At 60.3% G+C, this 23,916-nt stretch overlaps 3 protein-coding genes across 8 annotated transcripts in view; 1 reads left to right on the top strand and 2 right to left on the bottom strand.

Annotated features, from left to right (window-relative positions):
* Positions 1–612: 612 nt before the first annotated feature.
* MFSD12 (major facilitator superfamily domain containing 12) lies at positions 613–12,648 on the top strand. Its single transcript, XM_006047879.3, has 10 exons — positions 613–1,042; positions 4,697–4,907; positions 6,567–6,705; positions 6,801–6,983; positions 7,278–7,370; positions 7,455–7,547; positions 8,028–8,198; positions 8,284–8,378; positions 9,381–9,511; positions 9,638–12,648. The coding sequence occupies exons 1-10, from the start codon at positions 745–747 to the stop codon at positions 9,652–9,654; spliced, it is 1,431 nt and encodes a 476-aa protein (XP_006047941.1). The 5' UTR covers positions 613–744; the 3' UTR covers positions 9,655–12,648.
* C9H19orf71 (chromosome 9 C19orf71 homolog) lies at positions 10,206–17,125 on the bottom strand. Its single transcript, XM_006047880.3, has 4 exons — positions 14,029–17,125; positions 11,164–11,402; positions 10,944–11,069; positions 10,206–10,855 (listed from the first exon to the last, which is right to left on the bottom strand). Exons 1-4 carry the CDS (start codon positions 14,403–14,405, stop codon positions 10,677–10,679), a joined length of 921 nt encoding a protein of 306 aa, XP_006047942.2. The 5' UTR covers positions 14,406–17,125; the 3' UTR covers positions 10,206–10,676.
* Positions 17,126–17,271: 146 nt separating this feature from the next.
* The window catches only part of FZR1 (fizzy and cell division cycle 20 related 1), a 17,475-nt gene continuing 10,830 nt past the window's right edge, over positions 17,272–23,916 (bottom strand). For 2 of the 6 annotated variants that reach the window (XM_025293175.2, XM_025293176.2), the window contains exons 2-14: positions 22,985–23,105; positions 21,810–21,935; positions 21,644–21,707; positions 21,445–21,572; positions 20,969–21,111; positions 20,517–20,700; positions 19,815–19,880; positions 19,317–19,419; positions 19,050–19,234; positions 18,721–18,954; positions 18,327–18,431; positions 17,746–17,847; positions 17,272–17,469 (exon numbers count right to left, since the gene is read on the bottom strand). In XM_025293175.2, the coding sequence (XP_025148960.1) occupies positions 17,428–17,469; positions 17,746–17,847; positions 18,327–18,431; positions 18,721–18,954; positions 19,050–19,234; positions 19,317–19,419; positions 19,815–19,880; positions 20,517–20,700; positions 20,969–21,111; positions 21,445–21,572; positions 21,644–21,707; positions 21,810–21,935; positions 22,985–23,053 (1,551 nt within the window). In that variant the 5' untranslated portion in view covers positions 23,054–23,105 and the 3' untranslated portion in view covers positions 17,272–17,427. The remainder of the gene's footprint in view (positions 17,470–17,745; positions 17,848–18,326; positions 18,432–18,720; positions 18,955–19,049; positions 19,235–19,316; positions 19,420–19,814; positions 19,881–20,516; positions 20,701–20,968; positions 21,112–21,444; positions 21,573–21,643; positions 21,708–21,809; positions 21,936–22,984; positions 23,106–23,916) is intronic. The other 4 variants (XM_025293178.2, XM_006047874.3, XM_006047875.3 and 1 more) reach the window with 4 other exon arrangements.

Raw genomic sequence — 23,916 nt, 5'->3', positions numbered from 1 at the left:
TGTCTCGCTTGTGAAATTGGAGACTTGCTCCGCCTCCTGCTCTGCTGGGAGTAGAAAATCCACGTGGGCGCTTGGCACGGTCAGCGCTCATAAATGCCAGCTGGTGTTAATATTTTTATCATCCCCATTATCGTTAATAACTAATTAATTAGAACTAATGTGTCCTCTCTGCGTCGGACTGGGTCTCTCCAGGCCAGGAAATCACCGGGCCCCAGAAGAGGTCGGACTCGGACCGCTCTTCCAGCCATCCGCGTCCCCAGCCCACCCCGTCCTCCTTGGCCCACAAGAGGCCTCGTAAATTTGCGGGCAGACTGAAACGGCATGCGTCTTAAGGCGCGAGTCTGATTAGGAGCGCCCTTGGCGTCGCCCCCACCTGCGTGGGAGGGGGTCCGCAAACCAATGATAGAAACGGTGGGCGCTAGGACCCAGCAGCCCCGGCGGCGGGGCTGAACCCGCTCGCACCCGGCGTCGAGAACCTATTTGCCCCCGGGCCACGCCCCCTCTCCGTGATGATTGGCTTGCCTTCTCCGGCATGCGGCTCCGATTGGCGAGAGTGGACGCCGCTCCCGAGATTCCCCGCCCCACCCGAAGTTGTCCCGGGTCCATCAGCACCACCCCTGCAAAAGCGCTCGGCGGGGTGGGGCGGAGGACAGAGGCGCCCCTGGGAGAACTGGACGCGGAGATCCCGGCTCGGGGGTACAGTCTGCCAGCGCCGGCCGGGCGGGCCGAGCCCGGAGCGCCGCCATGGGCCCGGGGCCCCCGGCGGCCGGAGCCGGAGCGCCCCTGCGACCGCTGTCCCTGGTCGCGCGGCTGAGCTACGCTGTGGGCCACTTCCTCAATGACCTATGCGCGTCCATGTGGTTCACCTACCTGCTGCTCTACCTGCACTCGGTGCGCGCCTACAGCTCGCGTGGCGCCGGCCTGCTGCTACTGCTCGGCCAGGTGGCCGACGGGCTGTGCACTCCCCTGGTGGGCTTCGAGGCTGACCGCGCCGCAGGCCGCTGCGCCCGCTTCGGCCCGCGCAAGGCCTGGCACCTGGTCGGTAAGCCCCGGTCCGGCCTCCCTCATCCGACTGCCGGCCCCTCTGTCCCACTGCTCAGTCCTTTATCTGCCCAGCCCATGAGCCTTCCCATCGGTCCACTTGACTGCTCTGTAGTCTTTGTCTGTCTGTCTGTCTGATGGCTGCTGGGTGACCCGTGGAGCCTCCCCCATGTGACTCTGGGTGTGACCCTCTAGGGTCACTTTTCTTCATCTGTCTGACGCTCAGGGGCACCCTGAACCCTCTCTGGGTTGGATCTTCCTGTCAGTGCCTCCACTGTCAGTCTGTCTGGTCTGGCCTGACTTCTCTCTGTCTGTATGAGAGTGACCACCGATGGCAGCTCAGAGTTAGGTTGCCTAGAACCCCGTGTTGCTCTCTGTCCCCTCAGTGCACTTTGTCCATATGTCTTCTGCCCCATCTTGGGCAACGTGGCAATTGGTGACTTTGGGGAGCTGCCCTGGGAACTGGGTTGTGGGCTGGGTAAGTCAGAAAGGTCAGGGTTCTGTGCTTGTCCCACTGATGGGATGGGGTTCTGCAGAGAAGGTTATGGGGTTACCCTCTGTTCCTTCTGGGGGAGTTGCCTGGACTAGAGGGCTGTCTGAGAGGGGAGGAGGTAGGTGTCACAGGGGCGGGAGTACCCTCCCCAGTGCACACCCCTGATAAGGCCCAGCTCCTAGAGTCCCTCCTCTGCCCGCCTGGACCCTGGGCCCTGAGATTAGCAGCGGGCCACTTTGCCTACTGTTCTCTCCCTGGCAGAAGTACTAGCCACATCCTGGCATTTGGGGCACGCCAGGCATTTCAGAAAGCAAAGCCAGGAATCCTGCCACTTATGAGAATTCAGGGTGGTAGCTTTTCAAGTGCCAGGAGGGCCGGCTAGTATCTCCCTGCCCTTGGAAACAGTGACTGAAGAGGCAGTTATTTGCCCTGGGCCCTTGTGAGTGACATATTTGCAAGGTTCAGCAGACCTCCAAGTTGCCGGCAGGTGGCCGGCATTGCTGTGTCTGCAGCGGCTCAGGGCTGGATTTCAGGTTTCTTAGACACTGAGCACGCTAAGGCTGTTAGACAAGCAGCCAGGGAGGGGAGCAGGTAGAGGCAGGTGACTCAGACCGCAGACGGAGGTGTCCCTCCACGGGCTCACATTGGGATCACTTACAGAGCCAAACCCACAGTCTCGAATGCAATTTTGTTCATAATAGTTGGGTAGACTTGTTGACACACACACCAAACAGGTTGTTCCTGGGCCAAAGAGGTGTGAGGACTCTTTTTGTTTTCTGGGATAGACAGACAAGACCCTTCTAAGGAGATGGAGCCTGCAGTGGGTAGGTGGCCCTGGCAGTGGATGCTGCCTGTGCCAGAGCCCTGGGATGGGACCTAGTAGCAGCGCTACTAAAAAAGCGACTTCCCCTTTTGTAATCAGAGGGCTGAGCTTCAGTGAGGGTCTCACCTGACCCCAGACCAAAATCTAAGTCCCCTAAACTGAAGGCTTTGTGTTTAGGCAAAACAGGTGTGGGGCATGGGTGCCCCAACAGATATCAAGGCATCTCCCTGCACCCTCCCTCTGCCTTGGGGTTAGCACATAGGAAGATCCAGGAAGATCTGTGGGGAGAGGAAGCCAGGGTGGCCCCTTGTGAGGCTTGATAAGGTGACTTGAATGAAGGTCACCTTGGCCACAGTGCCCACTTTCACTCTATTTTGCCCCTGAATCTGTGGGTAGTGGGGACGGACTTGATGTTCACCTTAATGAGCATCTGGGCTCCCCTACTAGCCCACGGAGGACCCAGAGAGCACATGGATACTCCTGTGGGGTCCAGGTTGGGGCAGGTGGGTAGACTGGACTTCATAAGGAAGAAGCAGAGCACTGGAGGGGGCATTAGCTTGGGGGTTTTGGAGGATGAATAGGAGTGTGTGCTTATGGGGCAGCATTCCAAGTAGTTGAAACAGCATTTGCAAAGGTGTGAAGTCTCATGGCTTTGTAGTTGCTGAGACAGGAAGTGGCTCAGAGTAGTAGGAGCTCCCAATTTCATTAACTCTTAATCCTCACACCCATCTTGTGGGGTATTTTCATTAGCTGCCTTTTCTGGAGGCAAAGGCCCAGAGATGTAAAGTCACTTCCCAAAGTTCCGCAGCCAGGCAGCCTGGGGCGCTGACAATGGTTAACTACCTGAGCAGTGGCAGGGTAGAGTCCGGCCACGGCAGCACATTCTTCTGACCAGAGTCTACAGTTCCTGTCTGGCCCTGAGTGGCAGCCAGACCTCCAGGCATCTGGAGGGGCCCGGGGTGCCCCTCCCAGGCAACAGTTCCAGAGAAATAGCAAGGGTGGTTTGGGTTTCAGTTCCCAATCCCTGGACTGCGGAGGCGGGCCCAGAGTCTGGGGGATGAGGTCACCTCCGGAGCCGGAGCCAGGGCAGGAAAGAGGAAGAACTGAAGTCTGACTCTAGGCCCTCCAGGGATGGGAGGAAAAGGGTGGAGGGCTGGACTCTTCGTTTCATAGCTCACTCTGTGGGCCTCAGTTTCCTCATCAGGAAATGGGGTTAATAATATGTACTGCTTTGGGCCGTAAACAGAGGCCACTGTTATTATTCACTCATTGAAAAGATCTTGGTGTGCCAGGCTCTGTAATGGGTGCCAGGGACACAGAAGTGACTTGGAGAGACCTGTTACCCATCCTCAGACAGACAGGCAGACAAAGAATTCCTGTGAGTGCTAAGGGATGTGAAGAAGAGAAAGCAGGGTTCAGACAGAGTCAGGGTGGGGAGGGGACTGCTGGCAACGGAGCTGGTGGAGGGGGGAGCTTTTTGGAGGAGGTGACATTTGAGTTGAGTCCCAAGGGATGGAGAGGAATGGGTCTTGCTCAGATGTCGTGGGGAGAAGCATTCCAGGCAGAGGGTACAGATGGTGCCAAGGCCCTGGGGCAGGAGGAACAGCTGGAGGCCCAGTACCTGGAGCAGAGCAAGCTGAGGGGAGGAGGGGGGAGGAGGGGAGGGCAGGGAGGGTATGGGGCAGGTCGGCAGGGCCTTTGAGGCCTCGAGAAGGACCTGTGCTTGTTCTGAGGAATTAGGGTATTTTCCAGGAAGAGGCCCCCTCATGCTCTGATGGGGACACTAGGATTCAGGGAAGGCAGGGTCCAACCAGCCCCACCCAGCATCACCTGGTAGGAACTGGGAGGAAAAATCCTCCTTGGTGGGGAGGCAGGAAGGGGAAGTGGTGGGCACTTCCCCAGGGGACCCCTCAGCGCTCTTTCAACCTGCTGCATGGCCTCAAGCTCTGCTTCAGTTTCTCGAGCTGTCACCTAGAGGGCGAGCTGGGGGAGTCCTGAGCTGGCATGGGGCCCCCCATTGCTGCCCCTTCCCCCTTGTGGGTTCGGCATGTGACCTCCTCTGTGTGCTTCCCCGCTGCACACAAGGGGCAGGTAGCCTGGACGGGGAGGCCCAGCTCCTCTGTCCTGTTTGGGTGTGTGTCCTCAGGGGGACCCCTAGATCTGTCTGCCTTAGTTTCCCTATCGGTCACAGGGCTGTGAGCCCAGGGAGCCCGGGGCTCTGGCCCTCACTCACTGTGTAGCCGTGTCTGTGTCTGGGTCTGGCCCCATCCGGTTGCCTGGGGGGCCCAGGGCCGTTGGGAAGGCCTGCGATGTGCCCTCCCCACTCTGCTTGTCCACAGGCACCATCTGTGTCTTGCTGTCCTTCCCCTTCATCTTCAGCCCCTGCCTGGGCTGCGGGGCCGCCACACCTGAGTGGGCCGCCCTCCTCTACTACGGGCCCTTCATTGTGATCTTCCAGTTCGGCTGGGCTGCTACACAAATCGCCCACCTCAGCCTCATCCCAGAGCTCGTCACCAACGACCACGAGAAGGTGGAGCTCACAGCTCTGAGGTACCACCTTTGGGGCAGGGCAGGGTGGGGCAGGGGGCCCAGGGCAACCTACCACGTCTGAGCTCTCCTTGGCTGTGTGGATCTGGGTCTCAGCCCCAGAATGGACATCCATCAATCAGTGTATCATTCAGCTGTTGCCGTGTAAGAAATAGCACCACATCAGCAGCTTCAGACAGCACATACGGGACTGTCTCACAGTTCTGGAAGGTGAGGAGTCTGGCTTAGCTTAGCTGGGTTCTCAGCTTCAGGCTTGAGGCTGCAGTTGAGGTGTCGGCTGAGGTTTCAGGTCCCTCTGCCCCGCTTACGTTGTCATCATTTGCTGTGTTTGCGTCCTTTTAGAAGTCCTGGGGTTTGCTGCTGCTTTGTGGCCAGCATGAGAGTCTCTGATCTCAGGGACAGTGTGAGCCTTCTTCTTTCTGAGGGTCACTGGATTAGATCAGGCCCACCTAGGATGTGCTCAGTCGTTCAGTCGTGTCCAACTCTTTGCGACCCCATGAACTGTAGCCCACCAGACACCTCTGTCCATGGGATTTTCCAGGCAAGAATACTGGAGTGGGTTGCCATTTCCTTCTCTAGGAGGCCCACCAAGGATAGTCTGTCTTAATTACATCTGCAAAATCCCTTGATCTTTGCCATAGGATGTTGTCTTAACATGGCCTGACATCCCATTGTATTCATAGGTTCCGTTCCCCAAAGGGAGGAGGTTAGATGGAGAGGAAGCAGGGCAGGGGGATCTCTGGGCATCTTAGCATCCTGCCTGTCACATGTGGGTACAGCTGGCCCCCAGCTCATCCACTGACTTGCTTAAAGGTGGCGATTCTAGGTGCGGTGGTAGCAGGAGCCCTTTAGAACACTTGCTGTGTGTGAGCACAGCAAACCATCTTTCATTCTCATGACAAGCCCAGGAGGTTGATTGACATGTACCCAGGGAGAGGGTTTGAGCAGAGTGGGGCCTGTGTCGGGGGAACGGGCATCAGGAGGTGACTGTTGGGCAGGAGGGATGTCGCTCCTGCAGGTGGCCGTTCAGGCATGAACGCTGGTCATGAGGCCCCGCCTGTCCGCAACCCAGTTCCCCATTAGGGCTGGGAGCTGCAGGCACTAACGGCATCGGGGGATTGCCCAATGACCAGGGCCCCCAAAGGCCCCAGCTGCAGGGGGCGGGCTGGGCTCATAGAAGTCAAGCTCCGAGTGCTTTCTACCCACAAGAGCTTTACCAAGCCTGCCTCATGACTCTGTGGGTATTCTTGTTTTAACTTTCAGAAAGGGAAACGGAGTCCCAGTGAGACCCAGAGGCTCCTTATCTGGTGAGGCCCTGGGGGACAGGGCTCAGGGGCTACAGGCAGGTGTGGGCCCAGGTGACTCTGCCCAGTTGAAGCCCAGGGTTTCTGAGTATCTCAGGTCTCTGGGTTGCAGCCCCGACTCGGCCCTGCAGGACCTCGTGGTGGAGTCTTGGTTCAGAGCAGGAAGTCTGATAACGTGGAGGCTGGGGAAACTGAGGCCAGCAGAGGATTTCCGGGGACTACCCGATGTGTTGGTGGCTGACATCATGTGGCCAGGACTTCCCCAGGCATGGCCAGCATCTCTGACTGGGTGACCGCCTGGGAAGGAAGCGGTTGTGTGGCTTCTGGGTGGCCTCTCTGAGGCCTGACTCTCCCGCAGGTATGCCTTCACTGTGGTGGCCAACATCACTGTCTACGGAGCTGCCTGGCTTCTGCTACACCTGCAGGGCTCTCCCCACAGCGGCCCCACTGAGGATGTCAGCGACCAACTGGGGGTCCAGGATGTGCCAGTGTTCCGGGTGAGCTGTGGGGGCTGGGAGGGGTGCTCCCAAGGTCCTGAACTTAGGGTTGGGGCCAAGTGTCACTGCTGACCCCTCTCCTACCCGGTCCCCAGAACCTCTCCCTGCTGGTGGTGGGTGTCGGAGCTGTCTTCTCACTGCTGTTCCACCTGGGCACCAGGGAAGGGCGCCGGCGGCAGGTGGAGGAGCCCGGTGAACACAGCCCCCTGTTGGCTCCCTCTACCACCCAGCCCTTGCTACTCTGGAAACACTGGCTTCGGGAGCCAGCCTTTTATCAGGTATGACAGCGGGGGGAGGGGGGTCAAACAAGGTTGGGGTTGATGCTCCTCCCCCACCAGGGCCCTCACTGTGCCAGGCTGCAGGCAGAGATGGCAGACACTAGAGCAAATGTATTCCTTCCCAAGTCCACATCCAGGACAGACATTACTAATAGATCCCTGCCATCTTCTCCACCTGACCAGCTAGGCGGTCACTACTAATGGTCAGATGCCAGCTGCAGGGTGGCGAGATACAGGGTGACTCATCCTGACTTGCCGCCCTGCCCCCCGGCCCCATGCTCCGTGTGTTCCTAGGTTGGCCTGCTGTACATGAGCACGAGGCTCATTGTGAACCTGTCCCAGACGTACATAGCCATGTACCTCACCTACTCCCTCCACCTGCCCAAGGTGAGCCGGGTGGGCAGGCTGGGGCAGGGGTCCCTGAGCCTGCTGAGCCAGGCCCGACGTGCTTGCGCCCTCTCCACCCCACAGAGGTTCATCGCCACCATCCCGCTGGTGATGTACCTTAGCGGTTTCTGCTCCTCCTTCCTCATGAAGCCAGTGAACAAGTGCATCGGGAGGAATGTGAGTGGGAAGGTGGGGAGGGGGGTGCCCCCAGAACCTGGGCGACTCCGGACAGAGCACCCACATCCTATAGGAACCCCAGGATGGGAAACGAGTTGTAGAACCTGGGCTTTGAGCACACTGTGACCACCCACAGCCCTCTAGAGGTCAGGAGTGGGGATGGTGGGTATGACTGAGGAACCAAACACTTCACTTGATTTCCTTTATTAACTTGTGTTGAGACATGAGTAGCCACCAGTCTCTAGTGGCAGCCATGACAGACAGCTTAGCTGTAGAACATGCGCTCCATGGATCACTCAGTATCAGCAGGCTCAGAACCTCGGAATTCTCTGAGGTCAGAGTGGGGGCTCCTTAGGGATGACCCAACTCAGTCGTCTTGTTTGCTGGGGCTGGGGGCCGGATTAGAGACCAGAAAGGGCTGGTGTCTGGCTCAGGCCTGCCCAGTGAGGTGGGCCTGACGCCGGGCTGGGTGCTCTGCAGATGACCTACTTCGTGGGCCTTCTGGTGATTCTGGCCTTTGCAGCCTGGGTGGCGCTGGCAGAGGAGCTGGGCATGGCTGTGTATGTGGCGGCTGTGTTGCTGGGCATGGGCTGTGCCACCATCCTTGTCACCTCATTGGCCATGACGGCTGACCTCATCGGTCCTCACACGGTAGGGCTGCTGAGTGGGGCCAAGTTGAGGTTGGGGACTGGGGCCGAGGCCTGGGGTGCTGACCCCCCTGCCTGTGTCCCCCTAGCACAGTGGAGCCTTCGTGTATGGCGCCATGAGCTTCTCGGACAAGGTGGCCAATGGGCTGGCAGTTATGGCCATCCAGAGCCTGCACCCCTGCTCGTGAGTACCCCATCCAACCATCGTCATGTCTAGTAAGGTGTGCCAAGCCTATGTTGTATGCCAGGCACTGCCCACAGACTATGGATTCCATGACCGACAGAAGATCCCAACACAGTGGTGGTGGCCTCAGAGTCAGGGAGACCAGGTTATTCCCCATTTCCAGCACCCATTTATTCAGAGTGGACAGTGTGTCCTGTGCTGGGCGCTGATGACACAAAGATGGGTTGGATGACGGGAGTGGACAGGGCAGTGGGGAAGCCTGGAATCCCTGTCATTTAGATCCTTAGGCCTTAGGGTTCCAGGCACAGTACTATCCCATGAATAAATGTGTACGAGGGCGTGAAGGACACCACTTAGGGAGGCCTACTAGGGAAAGAGGTCAGTAAGGGCTTCCTTGAGGTGACATGGGATCCAAGACATGGTGGATGTCAGGGATTTCTAGGTAAATGGAGAGGAAGAGCCTGGGGCAGGACCAGGCCTGGTGTGTTGAAAGAACAGTGGAGAAGGCCTGGGTGTCTGGAGAGTGAGGAGGCCAGGGCAGGGAGGGGATGGTGCAGGTCGTGCAGGGGCAGCAGCAGGGGAGGATGACAGCAGGGGTAGGGGGCTGGGGTGGGGGTGGCTCGCAGCCCTGTGGGCAGAGGAGGGGTGGGCCTGACTCAGTTGCTCACTGAGCCCTCTAGTGGCTGCTGGAAGCACAGATGGGGCCGTGAAGGAGGGAACTGGAGGGGACTAGGGTGTAGGGTGGTGGGGGTGGTGCTGGGCTGGACTGGGTTGGGGGTCCGGAGGGAGGACAAATGGGGAGTCTGGGATAGACTTTGAAGGCAGAGCTGACCTTACTGGGTGAGGTATCAGATGCTGGAGGGGATAAGGGGGTGGAGGGTGACCCCTGGCCCTGGCCTGAGTGCCAGGAAAGCTTGGGCACCAGCTGAGAGGAGCAGGAGGTCCAGCCTGGAGCCGGAGGGTACCTAGTGATAGCTCTCACTCCCTCTTGCTCCTCCCCAGCTTGGAGCTCTGCTGCAAAGCCTGTGTGGCTTTCTACCACTGGGTGATGGTGGTCGTAACAGGTGGTGTGGGCGTGGCCGCCACCCTGGCTCTGTGCAGTCTCCTGGTCTGGCCCATCCGCCTTCGGAGATGTGAGTCGTAGGCGCCCCCACCCCACAAAAGCCCCAACTAGTCCTGGGTGGTGGTAGGTCTGGGACAGCGGGGCCAGAACTGGCCGGCCCATCCCCCCAACCCCACTCCCACCGCTTCTCTTGCAGGGGACCCTGGAGCCTAGCCCTGACCCCACCCGGTGGTCCCTTGCCCTTTGTAAATTAACCTCGACTGTGAACATCTGATGCCCAGAGGTCTGGAGCAGCCTCTCCGCTCCCTCCCCTGCATTGTCCTGTCTCTGCCTGGCTGTGGGTGGAGGTCAGGATGGATGAGGTCCCAGCAGCTTATCCCTGCTGGGGTAAGGGGAGGACACCGAGCTGGTGGGATTCTTGTGGTTTGGTGTACTCCAGTGCCAACTCTTCAATACTCCCGCCTGGAGGAGTATTGAAGTATTGAAAATCCCATGGATGGAGGAGCCTGGTAGGCTGCAGTCCATGGGGTCGCTGAGGGTCGGACACGACTGAGCGACTTCACTTTCACTTTCATGCATTGGAGAAGGAAATGGCAACCCACTCCTGTGTTCTTGTCTGGAGAATCCCAGGGGCGGCAGAGCCTGGTGGGCTGCCATTTATGGGGTCACACAGAGTCGGACACAACTGAAGTGACTTAGCAGCAGCAGCAGTGCCAACTCTAACCCTCCTCCCACCGTCTGGATGACAGAGGTGCTTTGTGTTATGTGGGGCCGGATATGAGGGTCCTGGGTCCAGGGGCTGCACGGAGCTCAGCCCTGGCCAGCCAAGGGTTTCCTGGGTGCTGGAAGGCCCTGGAGGACAGAGCTGTCGCTGAGCCTGCCAGGAGCCCCAACCTCGGGGTTGGGCGGCCGGGCCCAAACCCTGGCCGTGGAGGCGGCGAGGATCAGCGTGCCTGGCTGGGGTCCCCGAGTGCAATCCCCTGCGCCCAGGCCACTGCTGACCGTGAATAAAGAGCTGCCTGGGGCCAGGACTCTGCCTTGGCGGTTTGCCTGCGGCCCAGGGCGGGGCCGGAGTGGGCGTCTGTCTGCCCCTGCCTCGAGTTTGGTCACCAGGGTCTCCCTTTATCTGACTGCCCCCAGGCCCCGGCCCCAGAGGTGGACGGACGCCCAGGGCGGGTGGGAGTGGTGGCGCCTGCGCCCCTGCAGAGCCGCCTCGGGCAGCAGCACGATCTTTATCAGTGACTGGGTGTATAGACGGGCGGGGGCCGCTGGTTGGTGGCGGGACAGTAGGGTTCCAGGCCCCACTGCCGGTAGTTCTGGGCGGTGTAGCGCGGGCGCTGGGGCGCTGACAAGTACCGCACGTAGTCAGACGCCCGCCATAGCGGTTCCACCCCGAAACGGTGCCTGTTGATGGCTGTGGGGCGGGGCCAGGACCCGGGTCACGGCTGGCCCCGCCCCCGGGCGGTCCCGCCCCGAGCCCCGCCCCCTGCCCCGGGCCTCACCAAATTCTTTGCCCCTGATGGGCCTGTCCTTCCACAGCACGCTTCCCCACCGAGTGCTGGGGTCTGTGTACTGGGCGGGGATGATGGGGTCGTACCAGGCCGTCTCTCGCAGACGCTGGGTGTAGGCTGCGGGGTGGGGGTTGGGGTCAGCTCCGCACCTCCGGCCCCACCTGTTTTCCAGGCTTGGGGACGGTGGGGGAAGGTAGGGGAGGGAGCTCACCCGAGGGCAGGCTGCGCTCCTGGTGGCCATAGCACCCGTGCCAGCGGGCATAAGCCTCACGGTACGGGCTGTCCGGAGCCCGCGGGAGCGTGTACCAGGCTTCCCGGGAGTCCGAGTTGGTCAGGCCCGTGTACCACAGCTGGCCGGCCGCGTCGCGTCCCATGGGCGTGTACTTCCAGCGCGCGGCCTGTCTGATGGCCGGAGTCCAGCGGGGCCCCTCCTGGGACAGGTAGTCATCGCTGTGGGCAGGGGGCGGGAGGAGAAAGACTGAGCCTGCAGCCCCCCTGCCCTCCCTGGGCCTCTCTCCTCTTTGCTGGCATCTCGGTGCAGAGGCAGAGGCCCTGTCAGAGGTGCGGGAGGCTGCCCCCGTAGCCCCTCCTCCCTACCCCATCCTCCCCGACCCTCAGGAGCCTCTTAAATGTTTCTTCACCTTTTCTGCTTTTCTTGCCCCTACCAAGTCCCTTGTCCAAACTCACAGACCTGCATGCAGGCCCTTTCGTCCAGGAAGCTACCCTGGCCTGGAAGTGTATTGGAAGTGATCTCAGTTACAGCTGAGTGAGTGGCTCAGGTTTACCTGTCACTGGTCTGGCCTGGGAGCCATGGGCTGGGGATCCAGGGAAAACGTGTGGAGGGGCCCAGGCTCCCAGGAAGTGCCCTCACCATTCCTCCAAGTCCCCAGGAGCACCTAGGCGCTAAGACTGGCTCACATTTAAAGAAGCACCTATGCCTCCTGTTCCAGGGGCCTCTGGTACAGAGCCTCTCCCAGGCTAGCACCTCAGGAGGGCTTCCCGGAGGAGGAGGTAACTGATGTGAGGCAAGCAGCTCGTGTAAAGGTCGTGGGGCAGCGGGGGAAGATGTAAGAACTAGGCTGGCAGAGCCGGGGTAAGTGGAAATATGCTGATGGTGACACTAAAACCTCAAGGAGGCATTAAAACTAAAGCTCCCCTTCCAGACATCCTGGCAGCACCACTGCCCAAGGGACAGAGGTGGGCACCTGCGGTGACCTGGCAGTCTAGCTCCAGGGACGTGGGTGCCCCAGGGAATGAGGCTGTGACCCCAAGATGGTGCCAGCAGGACTGCTGACTAAACCATCTCCTATGTGCCTGCTTGGGGTTCTCACCCCACAGGGCAAACTAGAAAGAGGAGAGCGTGGCCTGCTGTGTTTGGGGCACAGGTCTTGGGAAGTGGCCATGGGCTGGGTTTGCTGCTTGCAGGGAGGGGAGTTGCAGGACCCTCTGGCAGGCCCTACCCTTTTGAGCTACGAAATGAACTGAAACCACATAGTGCACGTGGTTTGTGGAAAGGAATTTAAACAGTCTAGAACAACACACAGTGAAGTGTCTGTGTCAATTATTACCTCAAAAAATAAAAACACTGCATTACAGCTGAAAGAAAAATGTTTTTTTCCTAATAAATGAAGCCTTCTCGGTCTAGAATTGAGAGACCTACTGGCATTTAAATAAACGTGTTGTGTTTAGTTGCTCAGTCGTGTCTGACTCTTTGTGACCCCATGGACTGTAGCTTGCCAGGCTCCTCTGTCCATGGGGATTCTCCAGGCAAGAATATTGGAGTGGGTTGCCATGCCCTCCTCCAGGGGATTTTCCTAACCCAGGGATGGAACCCAGGTCTCTTGCATTGCAGGTAGATTCTTTACCTCAGTCACCAGGGAAGCCCAGTGTTTAAATAGAGCACTGAAAAAAATTCATCTCCCATGCCAGCTGCCAGCCCTGACCCCCCCCCCCCCACGTTGTTCCCCCAGCCCTCACAGCAGTCCTGTACTCATTGCTGTCCATTCCCTCGCAGCAGCAGTCTGTGCATGCACCCGTGTCCCACTGCACACCTGTGGGACCCTGCTTCAATTGAGGTGGCACAGCTTTTCTTAATTTTCTTGGAAATGCAGCACCCAAGGTGCTCGCTCACCTTTTTTTGTAAAGCTGGATAGTATATCATTATAGTTTATTAATGATTAATGGATCCTCTAGTGGGTTGAAGGTGTCGCCCAAGTTCCTGTCCACCTGGAATCTCTGAATATAACCTTATTTGGAGATATGGTCTTAGCAGATTAACTCCAGAGGGGACCGGCTTCCCTGGGGGCTCAGTGGTAAAGAATCCACCTGTGCCAATGTCGGAGACACGTGTGCAATCCCTGGTCCAGAAAGATCCTACATGCCATGAACCAACTAAAGTCTGTGTGCCTACTGAGACTGTGCCTTCAAGCTCAGAAGTCACAACTACTGAAGCCTGAATATGTGCTCCACAGCAGAAGAACCTGCTGTAATGAGAAGCCGGTGCAGCAACTAAGACCCAGCACAGCCAAAAAAAGGGTCACACTGGGTCAGGGAGGCCCTAACATGACCCTGATGCAGACTCCCAGTAAGGCAGGGGATCTGGACGGGCAGGGGAGAAGATCACGTGATGCGGAGGCAGTGTGGGTGATGCCTTTACAAGCCAAGGGATACCACAGACCGCCTGCACCCCCAGAGCCCAGAGGTTGAGGGGACAGGCGCCCCCCCTCATGGCCTCAAGAGGCCCCCAACCCTGCAGACAGACAGCTTGGTCTTGACCTCCAGCCCCCGGAGAGGGGAAGAGGGTGTATTCTGTGCCCCTTGTGGAGACTGGTCCAGCAGTGTGGGGTTCACAGGACCCTCTGCTCTGCTGGCTGTGTGCGTGCATACGCTGTGTGTGTTGTGCAGGTATGAACCACCACGTGACCTGCACGAACTCCTGCCAGGTCCCAAGCCAGGCACGGGTGGGAGGGGATGGGTGCAGGGAGCAGCCAGGTTAGGACAGGGGAGCCTTTATGGAGAAGGACCGAGGCTGGTGGGAAGCAAACCCGGGGAGCAGCACAGGGCAGCACATGCTCACCTGTAGAGAGGCGGAGGGAAATCCACTTCCAGGGTTCCCCGGCGGACACAGGGCCAGGCAGCCTGCCGCCTCAGGGTCTGCATGTCTGCCTCTGCGTGCCTGGGGGCTCCTGCCTCCAAGTCCTGTGGGGCCATTGTTGACAGCAACAAAGGCCACCCCAGCGTCCTGGCAACAGCTGGACCTACTGGCCCCCATCCAAGCCACTGCCTCCCTCCCTCAGGAGAGGGGCCCGCGTTGGAGCTCCTGGGTGGGGCCAGCCTGGGGCTCAGTCCACCCGCCTCTTTTCTGTCCCCCAACACCCCCACAGGGGCATCTTGGAACAGAACCAACTTTCTGAATTTCCCTTCCACAATCTCAGCTCCACCTTCTCCCCGCATCGAGTCCTTAACCCAGTTTGAGAGTCTGCACACACGTGTTCACAATAGCCCACACCACCACAGCCAGAGTGGAAGCAACCCAAACACCCACCAACTGCAGAACAGACCCCAAGCAGGGTCCCTCCGTGCTGGGGAACATTTCTCAACACAGAATGGAGTGATACACTGACACGACCCTGAAAACACGACGCTCAGTGAGAGAGGCAGACACAGAAGGGCACACTGGGTGTGACTCCACTGATGGGAAACGTCCAGAACAGGCCGATCCGCAGACACACAGAGTGGGTTCCTGGTGGTCAGGGACTGGGGAGGGGGAAGGGGGGGGTGACTGCTGATGGGGATGGGGCTTCTTTTCAGGAATGGAAAATTCTGGAACTGAACAGTGATGATGGTAGCACAACACAGTATACATACTAAAAACATACTGAATTGTACACCTTAATATGTTATGCACATTTCACCACATGCAAAAAAATTAACAAATCTAGAACCTGGCTGTCTTTCACCATCTCCAGTGGCTTGTGGCCGTAGTCCTGCCAGCACCTGCCAGGGCACAGCCTCCTCCCTGGTCCCTTCCCACCTGTGTCCAGGTCTCCACACAGCCACCTGGTCCTGTTCTTCCTCCCTGGGGGTAAAGGCCCAAATCCTCTCCTCGGCCCACCAGGCCCTGCCTGACCTCCCCCGTCCCTTCCCTTCCTTCCCCTCCTCCCTCTCCCCCTTGCTCATTCTGCTCCACACACACAGGTCTCCCTCCGTTCCTCCAACATGGTCCTGCCCCAGGGCCTTTGCACAGCTATGCCCACAGATTGGGGCACCACCTCAGCCCAGCTGTTGTCTGTGCCCCAAACTGGACCCTTGCTCTCACCTCAGCCCTGGGCTCAGAGCTGCCTCTTCCCAAGCCCCCCACCCCCTCTTCACGCTGTGCCTGCCACATGCACTTTAACACTTTACTATCCACTCACCTGCACGACAGAAGCTGCTCAAGGGCAAGTCTGGACTCTGGCCTCCCTCGTCCCCGCTGCCCAGGACAAGGATCTTCACAGGATGTACCACCAGTTGTGGGCATCTGCTCACTGCAGGGGCCTCACCTAATTTCTTCTAGGACCCCCTGGGGGGCCCATCCAGTGTCGCGCCCCTCCAGCCTGGCTGCTTTCCTCCCCATCTCACCCTCAGCTGTCACTAACACCTTTCCCCTTTGTCAGTCTAGGAGCAATGGAAACAAGTCCTAGCCTCCTCCCCAAGCCCAGGGCACTGAGCCAGGCCTTGCTGGGTACTCACACCACCACCCCTGGGTCCACCCTCTCACTCCAACAGAACCTGCCACAGCTGGGCTGCAAGGGATCAGGGATCCAGGCATTCAGGGACACTGGCACTCCCTGTTGACCACCTGCAAGTGGCCTCCTCAGCCTGTCGCCGCCTGCTTGTGACATTCAGGCTGCTCTGGGGTTACACAGAGTGCAGACCACCAGAGCCAAACACATCGACAGACTGACAGCCCCACTGGGCATGACCACGTGGTTGGCTCTCCCACCAGCCGCCCGCTCCCATGCCCAGCCCTGCCATGCATTGGAAGACAACACATGCTTCATCATTTCTACCCTGTCTGTGCCCTCAGGTGCGGGGCCCACAAGTAGAGCCAGGCTGGGTGCGGTAGACACAGGACTGTTTTCTTATTTAAAAAAAAAAAAAAAAGACTCCAACAAAAATAAGACCTGGACCAATGGGCATACACATGTCTGTACACACTGTCCCTCTGCCCCCTGCAAGCAGCTTGGGGCAGGCCCACCCTTCCCTAAGTTCAGACACCCGCCCACCCTCTGAATGCTAGGGCTTTAAGAGCTGTGACCCGTTTTCCCCAGGGGTGGGGGCGGGTCACTGCTCCCTGCCAGCGAGCCTTAACATTTGGGGACCGATTTACAGAAACACAAAAACAAATCCAAAGGAAAGTCACAAATACGTATGTACACATGCACACGCTGGCTGCTGAGGGGCAAAGGTACTCAGAACCAAGAGCAGGGCTCCTGCGGGGCCCGCCCCACCCTGTCCACACCCGTCCATGTCCTCCCGCCTCAGAAGGGGAGAGGGAGGCATGCTCGGGCCCCTGGTCACAGCTGCCTAGCCTCCCTCCCCCGTCTCCTCCAGGTGCAGCGGAAACAGGGTGGAGCATGACAGGGAGGTGGGCCCAGAGCCAGGGGAAGCTCAGAAACTCGTGGGGGACCCTGGGGTGCGCCCTGCCCTGGCTGAAGGCGCAGACAGGACCCACTAGGGTAGCCTGGAAGGAAGGGGAGGGCCAGGCACCCACAGGACCTGACCCTTGGGATCGATTCTGCCCTCAGGCTACCCTGACTGGTCACCCTGCAAGCGCCAAGAATCACAGTTGCCTGTGACCCCGTGAGCAACAAGGAGGGCTCAACTGGGGTGAACACATGACAGTGGACAGATCCCCCTAGAGTTCTCCTCAGATAACAAGTCCACCTCGAGATGACCTCCGGCATGTAGCCTGCCTGGAGCCTGCTCCCAATGTCGTGCACTCAGAGTCAGTGGGGGGCGGCCGGGTCCGGGAGAGCAGAGGCGGCTGCAGAGACCCCCTTCAAGAGGGTACGTCCCTGTGATCCCTCTTGGCTGACGGGCGTGGCGTCCAGCTGTCCTGTCCTGCGGCAGGCGTGGGCGGCGGCGGGCACATGCTTCTGGGCATAGCATGCAGCCCTGACGAGGCAGTGGTGGTGACGGGTGATGGAAGCAGCCAGTCCAGGAGTTGTCCTGCGCTGGGCACGCTGTCCGAGCCGGGGCCGCCCAGGGTGGGGAGCCAGAGCCCCACTCCTGCTGCTGCCCGCCCCGGTCCTGCCCCAAACACCGGCCAACAGGGTTCGCAATCAGGCTTTAATGGAATCTTCAGGGTCTCTCCAGGCCCGGCTCCCGCCCCACCCTGCTGCCAATCTTGGGCCCATGTTGGGGGGAGCAGAGAGTCCATGCACGCTGACAAGGTGTTGCTCTGCGACCAGAACGGCCGGTAGCTGTGGGTTTACCGGATCCTAGTGAAGAGGTTGAGGACGGACACAGACTCCTGCAGGACACACAGGGGCAATGCTGAGCCCTCAGCCCAGCCCCGCCACTCAGGCATGGGAGGGAAGCTCTGCCCGGAGGGACCCCGAGGCTCTGGGCCAGGAGGGGCCTGTGCGGGCACCAAGCATGGTGAGCACCCCAGGATGTGCAAGGGGGCCAGGTGATGCAGAAGCAGAGGGGTGGGGGGTACTGGAGAGATCCCGGCTGGCAGGGCAGGGGTGGGGGGGCAGGATATGCTGGGGGCACACAATTGGGAACATCTGGCGCTGATACCGACCCACTTTACCTTTGTTGAACGGGTTTTGCTAAAGACATTCCAGAACCTCAGTGTCTCGTCTCCAGCACCGGTGACGATGGCCTCTCCGTCAGGGGACATGGCCTACGGGAGGAGAGAGAGGCCACTGTCCCCGCAGCTGCAGGCACCCGGGGAAAACATCAAGGACATCCTGCCTGCTGTGACGAGGGTCTCGCTGTGCGATTCGGCAAAGGACTCGCTGGCTTAAGGACAAAACTTTTTTTTGGAAAACACCAAAATGCTGACGAGGGCATGTGCGTTGAGGAGAGGGGCTCCTGTCTCCAGACACGTGAGAATGGTTGCTTAGTGAACCGTCTAGAGAAGACCTGAGCAAGTACACGGGGGTTATCTGCAGCATCTTCCACTTCCATGTGCAGGCAGACACCTGGAGATCACAGTGGGCAGAGCCACCGTTGCTCACAGGGCAGGGAGCTGGTGAAACAGACTCAGAGTGACAATGCCACAACCTGTCACTTGGGCCCGGGGCCCGGAGCTGGCCCAGATGGGATGACAGACCTGGGCGGCAGGGCGTACTGCCTCTTGGGCCTGGAAGGGAGACTCACCAGGTACAGGACCCGATAGGAGTGCCCGGTCAGCTTGGCCACCTGGGTCAGAGAGGGATACTTCCAGACCAGGATCTGGTTCTGTGAGTAGCCGTGTGTGCTCACCTAGGGGACAGAAAGGGCACTGTGCTGGGGTCCCAGGCCCCCAGATGCATCCACAGGCACAAGAACACAGGGCCTGCCTGAAGGGTGCAAAGACCAGCAGGTGACAGCCCCCAGCCTGGCTCCCTGGTCCACGACTGGACTGACACGGGGACCACATTGCCCATGAAAGCCCTTGGGCCTCTCTGGGGGTCACTGAGTGTGGGCACCTTGAGGTTCTGCCAGACCTGGCTGGCCGGGGCCTGACCGCCTGGCCCCCTGCCGCCCACCCATCCTGTACCCCAACACTCACCAGCTCGTTGGCGTGCTTGGACCAGGCTAGGTTGCACACCTGGGAGCCAGTGTCAATGCACTGCAGCGGCTGCCCCGTGAGCGTGTTCCAGAAGCGGATGCAGCGGTCAGCTGTGCCGCCACCGGACGCCAGCAGCCCATGCTGGTGGGGGGACCAGGCGATAGCCTTGACAGCGGCCAGGTGCTCTGTGTACTGCTGCACGGGGCTCAGGCTCGAGTGGTTCCATACCAGCAGCTGCAGGAATGGGGTTGTGAGGCTGGCATCCCTCGGCACACCCCCATTCCCCCTGCTCCACACAGGGGGCTGCAGGGAGTGAGGGGTTGGCCTACCTTGTTGTCGTTGCCCCCCGAGGCGAGGAGCTGGTGGTCGGTGGACCACTTGAGCCCGCACACCTCTTGCCGGTGGCCCTGCAGCCGCCGCTCTGACTGCAGGGGGGGCGTGCGGATGTCCCTCTGCAGGATCATGCGGTCCCGGCTCCCGGATGAGAGCTGGTCGGCGTTCCAGGCCAGTGCCCCTGTGGCCAGGTGGAGGGTAGGCTGAGGATGTGGCCTGGCCCCACAGCACACCCCCACCCTTGCCCCCAGGTGGCTCCTCACCGACGCGCGCCGTGTGGCCTTCCAGCATGGACAGCTTCTTCCCCGCAGCGGCGTCCCAGATCTGCACGAAACCCTTGTGTGTGCCGACAGCCACCAGGTTCCCCTAGGATGGCAACATGGGCGGTGTCAGGCCCAGATGGGGCCCTCCCCTCCCCCTTTCTTCCAAAGTCTCTTAACGCATGTGCCATAGGATCCTTCTCCTAAGAACCCAGGCAGATAAGTCATATGGAGCTTAGGTTGGTAAAACCCACATGACATGCATGCTCAGACATCCACATGCGTCAACGTGTGGAGCAAACTTGCCCACCCCCGTGTCTGTCATCTAACCAGGCTGAGGACAGCCAGGGTGCAGATGTCACTGGGGCTAGACAAATGACCATAAGGCTCCTTCCGGGTGTGCAAGGCCCCCACCACTGTGGAAGTCCCTTCCAGTGAAGTCCAGTCAGATCTCCCCTGTGCCTACCCTGCCCAGCAAGGGGATGGAGCTGGTGTACTGACCCTTTCAGACCAGCCCACGGAGGTCACTGAGTCCCCTTCCACAGAGAGGTCACAGAGCCGGGTCACCTGGTGGAAGGTGTCATGTTGGTGCAACAGATGTGGGGCCGACTCCTCCTTTAAGGCCCAGATTGTCTATCCATCCATCCACCCACCCCTTCACTCTCTCATTCGCTCACACCTCAGGCCTGTGAGCCACGGCCTCACTGTGGGCCCCAGGAGGTAGCTGGGGGCTCAGGGACACACACAAGCACAGGGATGCTGACTGCACAGACTGGAGGGGCATGGGCATCACAGCCGGGGGGCCCTGCAGCAGGCGTTGGCCACGGGCTGTAGGGGATGTGTATGCGGGTGTGCCGGTGTCCCTGTGGGGGCTCCACTCACTTTCTCTGAACCCACCAGCATATAGTTCTGTCCCTCAAACATGCCACCCTGGGGGCCAGCAGCCACTCAGAGGAGGGGGAGTTACTGCTGGCTGGGGGCCCTGTGCTCAAGCCGGGAGCAAAAACTCTAACTTCTGGAAGGCAGCCCGTGGCAGGGATGGTCTGCACCCTGAGGAGACGGAGTAGGAGAAGGGGGTGGCTGGGAACTATCCAGGCCCCAGCAGCTTCCCCATTGCTCACACAGGGCCCGGCCTGGCTTGGCTGCTCCCTAGCATCACCCTCCACAACACACACACACGTGCACGCGCTCAGAGGAACCCACCTGGCTGGTGCAGGCACTCCACAGGTACACACAGGTCCCCAGCCCCACACTGAGCACGTTGAGGGAGGACCAGTCCACCAGGTTCAGGTAGAAGTCATCCTGTAGCTCGGGAGCATCCAGGACCTTGAAGGGGATCTTGGAGATCTTGCGCGTGGGTTTCCGTGGAGATCGCAATAACTTCTGACTGCAGAGAGGGGGAGGGGTAGTGGCTTTGCAGTGACTGCACGGACCTCACAGTCTCCCTCTCCAGCAGCCCCGGTGTTTTGGGCTCATCCTGACTGACACTCTGTGACTCCAGACCTGTGGGTAACCCCATGGCCACCAACCCTCCACCATGGGTGCTCAGCCGACCTGAGTGCCGATAACCCACTTCCCCCCTGCCTGGAGCCTCCTCCAGGAACTTCCCTGAGCTGTGCACAGCCCCTCCCCACCCCGTGCGGGTCTGGACTCACCTCTTATTGCTGACGGGGGACAGGGAGTATGGGGACACGTCGTTGCCATCATCAGGGCTGGAGCGCTTGGTGCTGAGGGAGTACTGCAGGGGGGGATACCTCTGAGCGGATGCTGTGCCCCAAAGCCCTGGTGCCCTGAGCCCCTGGGGGGAGAGCACACAGGGCGCCAAGCCGGAAGCGCTCTGGCTAGAGACACGTGTCCCCAGCAAACCAGGCCTGGCCCCTGAGGTGTCCTCCCAAAGGCTTGCTGGCGTCCGCCCATCTTCTGCCCCCACAGCCACCAGCCCCTCAACTCAGAGTGTCAGGGGGGTCCCAAGCCGGGCCCCTGACACTGCCCTGGCGCTCGCGCCTGAAAGGGGTGGTGGGCGGCTTGGGGTGAGCCTGGTGTGAGGCAGGGGTTAAAGGGGCCCCCCACCATCTGGGACTCCAGCCCCCAGCAGGGCTGACCAGGAGGCGGCGGAGGCCAGCAGACTCACCGTGAAGAGACCCTTCCTCTCAGGCGTGGAGGGCTGCAGCCGGCGGTCCTCTGTCTGTGGGTCCTGAACCTTCTCAATGCCAGCGCCCAGCAGCTCATTCTTGAGCAGTGCAGAGTAGGCCAGGCCATCTGTGGGCACCAAGCACCGTGAGGCCAGGTTGGGGGTTGGGGCCTGGGGCTGGGGGAACCTGAGTGCTGACCTTTGCCATTGTCCGAGGTGGCGTCCTTGGCTTTCCGGTTCTGGCTGGGGGACTTCTCATTTTCCTGTGGGTGGAGAGGGGAAGGAAGAGTGAGTGGGAAGGATGGGCCCCTGCCCCCAGGCTGCACAGTCAGGGTCTCGCCCTCCACCCTCCAGCAGCCCCTCACGTTGATCCTGTGGAAATTCACGCTCCAGTTGGCACCAGCTCGTGAGGGGATGAAGCGGTCTCCGTGCTTGCTGGGGGAGGACACGGGGGAGTTGGCAGGGGTCAGGGTTCGCCGCATCTCTGCCACCTGGAAGGACGGCAGGGTGGGTTGGGTGCCTCAGAGCCCCCAAGGCCAGTGTCTCCTCCCTGACCAAGGCCCCACCCGCTATGTCTCCTTGTCCGTGGCCTCTGGCTAAGGGTTTGATCTTGGGAGTAACCCATGTGCTGGCACCTGTGAGTGGCACCACGTCTGAGGCTCAGTTCGTGTGTCCCGCTCCCTGGGCAGGAAGTGGCCAGAGAGCGAGAGCCCAAGTGCAGGCATCGCCACGAGCTGCAATCCATCTCCCAGGGTCACACACGGACAGGAGAGCGGGCGGCACAGAACACAGAGCCTCCAGCCTGTGTCCCGCCACCCATATCCCCACACTGTCTCTTCCCGGGACCCGGCGTCAGGCAGTGGGAATGTCCCAGGAACGCCCTTCCTCCTATAAGGGAGGTTCAACTGTGCTCCCCAGAGAGATATGCTGAGGTCCCGCCCCTGGGACCTGGGGTGCGACCTTAACTGGAAATAGGGTCTCTGTAGGTGTTCTCAAGTTAAGATGAGCTCACATTGGAGCAGAACAGCCCCAAACCTAAGGCCTGTGTCCTCAGAGGAGACAGAGACATCAGCACACAGAGGAAGGGGACGTAGAGACAAGGCAGAGGTGGGGTGGGCAGGTCTGTGTGCCCAGGAGTGCCAACAACCCCAGACACTGGAAGAGGCAGGAAGGAGCCCACTCTGGACAGCCTGTGCAGAGCCAAGAGTGCTGAGAAGCAGTGGGCACAGCCTGCCACGTGTTGGGAGCCTACAACATGGTGGAGGGGGTAGGAGCTTGGGAAAGAGAAAAACAGCTCCCCCCATTGCTCTGTTCCAGTCCCCCAGAGAATGAGGGGTCTGTGGCCCCAGCAGCAGAGAAGTGTGGGGAGGTACTAGGGGGTTCACACCTGGGTGTGACCATGGGGAGGACGTGTGTGTCACCTGTTGGACACCTCTGTTCTCAAGGGACAAAGCCCCGTGGCTGAGCACAGCCCCCACCAGCCCCACTCCACAGGCTCCACTGGGCAGGGTGGCGCTGGCGCACCAGCCCCAGCACTCACGCACGGCATCGTGTTCTCGTTCTGGATGACGATCTGCCGCAGGAGGCGCCGCTCATAGTCCTGGTCCATGGTGAGGCGGGCAGGCACGGCCCGCCAGCCGTGCTCAGCGGCCCTGGATGGCCTGGTGGGGAGAGGAGGAGAGGTCAGCACCAGCAGACAGCGGTTCCTGGTCGCTGGTGACCATGGGGTACCCTGGGCGACAGCCAAGTCCCCCCGCTATGTGGGTGGGCCCTTCCCCCAGGAGCCCGGAGGGCCGTGATGGGGCAGACAGGCTCCTCTCTGGTTGTCCTGTGGGGAACCTGCCCCCAGGCCCCCTCCTCTTCCCGCACAGGCCCGGGTCTTGCCACCTCTGGACCACATCCTCGCTCCTAGGGCCCCTAGAGAGAGGAGGGGTGGTGCTGATCCCTCTTTCTCTAAGCAGAGCAGCTTTGGTCCCAAAGCACAGAACAGGGGGCAGGAGTGGGGAGGGGGTCCATCAGCTGCCTGGCCCTTCCCACGGAGCTGACTGGGCACGAGGCCTGCCTGGTGGAGGGATGTCGCCGCCAGTGGACAGACAGGTTCCCCCCCCCAGGTCCCCCAGTCAGGAGGCCTCTCTGAAGACCGGAGTCAGAGTGCGGCATGAGGGGAGGCTGAAGAGAGAGGCCTGAGGCAGGAGGGCTGTGCACCTTCTAGGACAGGACGCCTCAGAGAGCAGCGCACCCTTCCCAGGGGGACAGCAGACCCGGGTCCGGGGTGCCCACGACCACACGCGAGCCTGTCACCTACCCTGATGGAGGGCAGCATGAGGCTGGGGTGGGGGCCAAGCGTTGCGCCCCCAGCGCCCGCCACCTCTCCCACCACCGTCAGTCTACTCCTCCAGCTGGAGGCCATGTGCAGGTCGGGCCAGACAGCTCCAGCCCCTGAGCCTCCAGGCCAGCACACAGCGGTGACAG

Source organism: Bubalus bubalis, chromosome 9, assembly GCF_019923935.1.
Source record: "Bubalus bubalis isolate 160015118507 breed Murrah chromosome 9, NDDB_SH_1, whole genome shotgun sequence".
Taxonomy (NCBI): Eukaryota; Metazoa; Chordata; class Mammalia; order Artiodactyla; family Bovidae; genus Bubalus; species Bubalus bubalis.
This window is presented reverse-complemented; position numbering and strand designations above follow the sequence as displayed.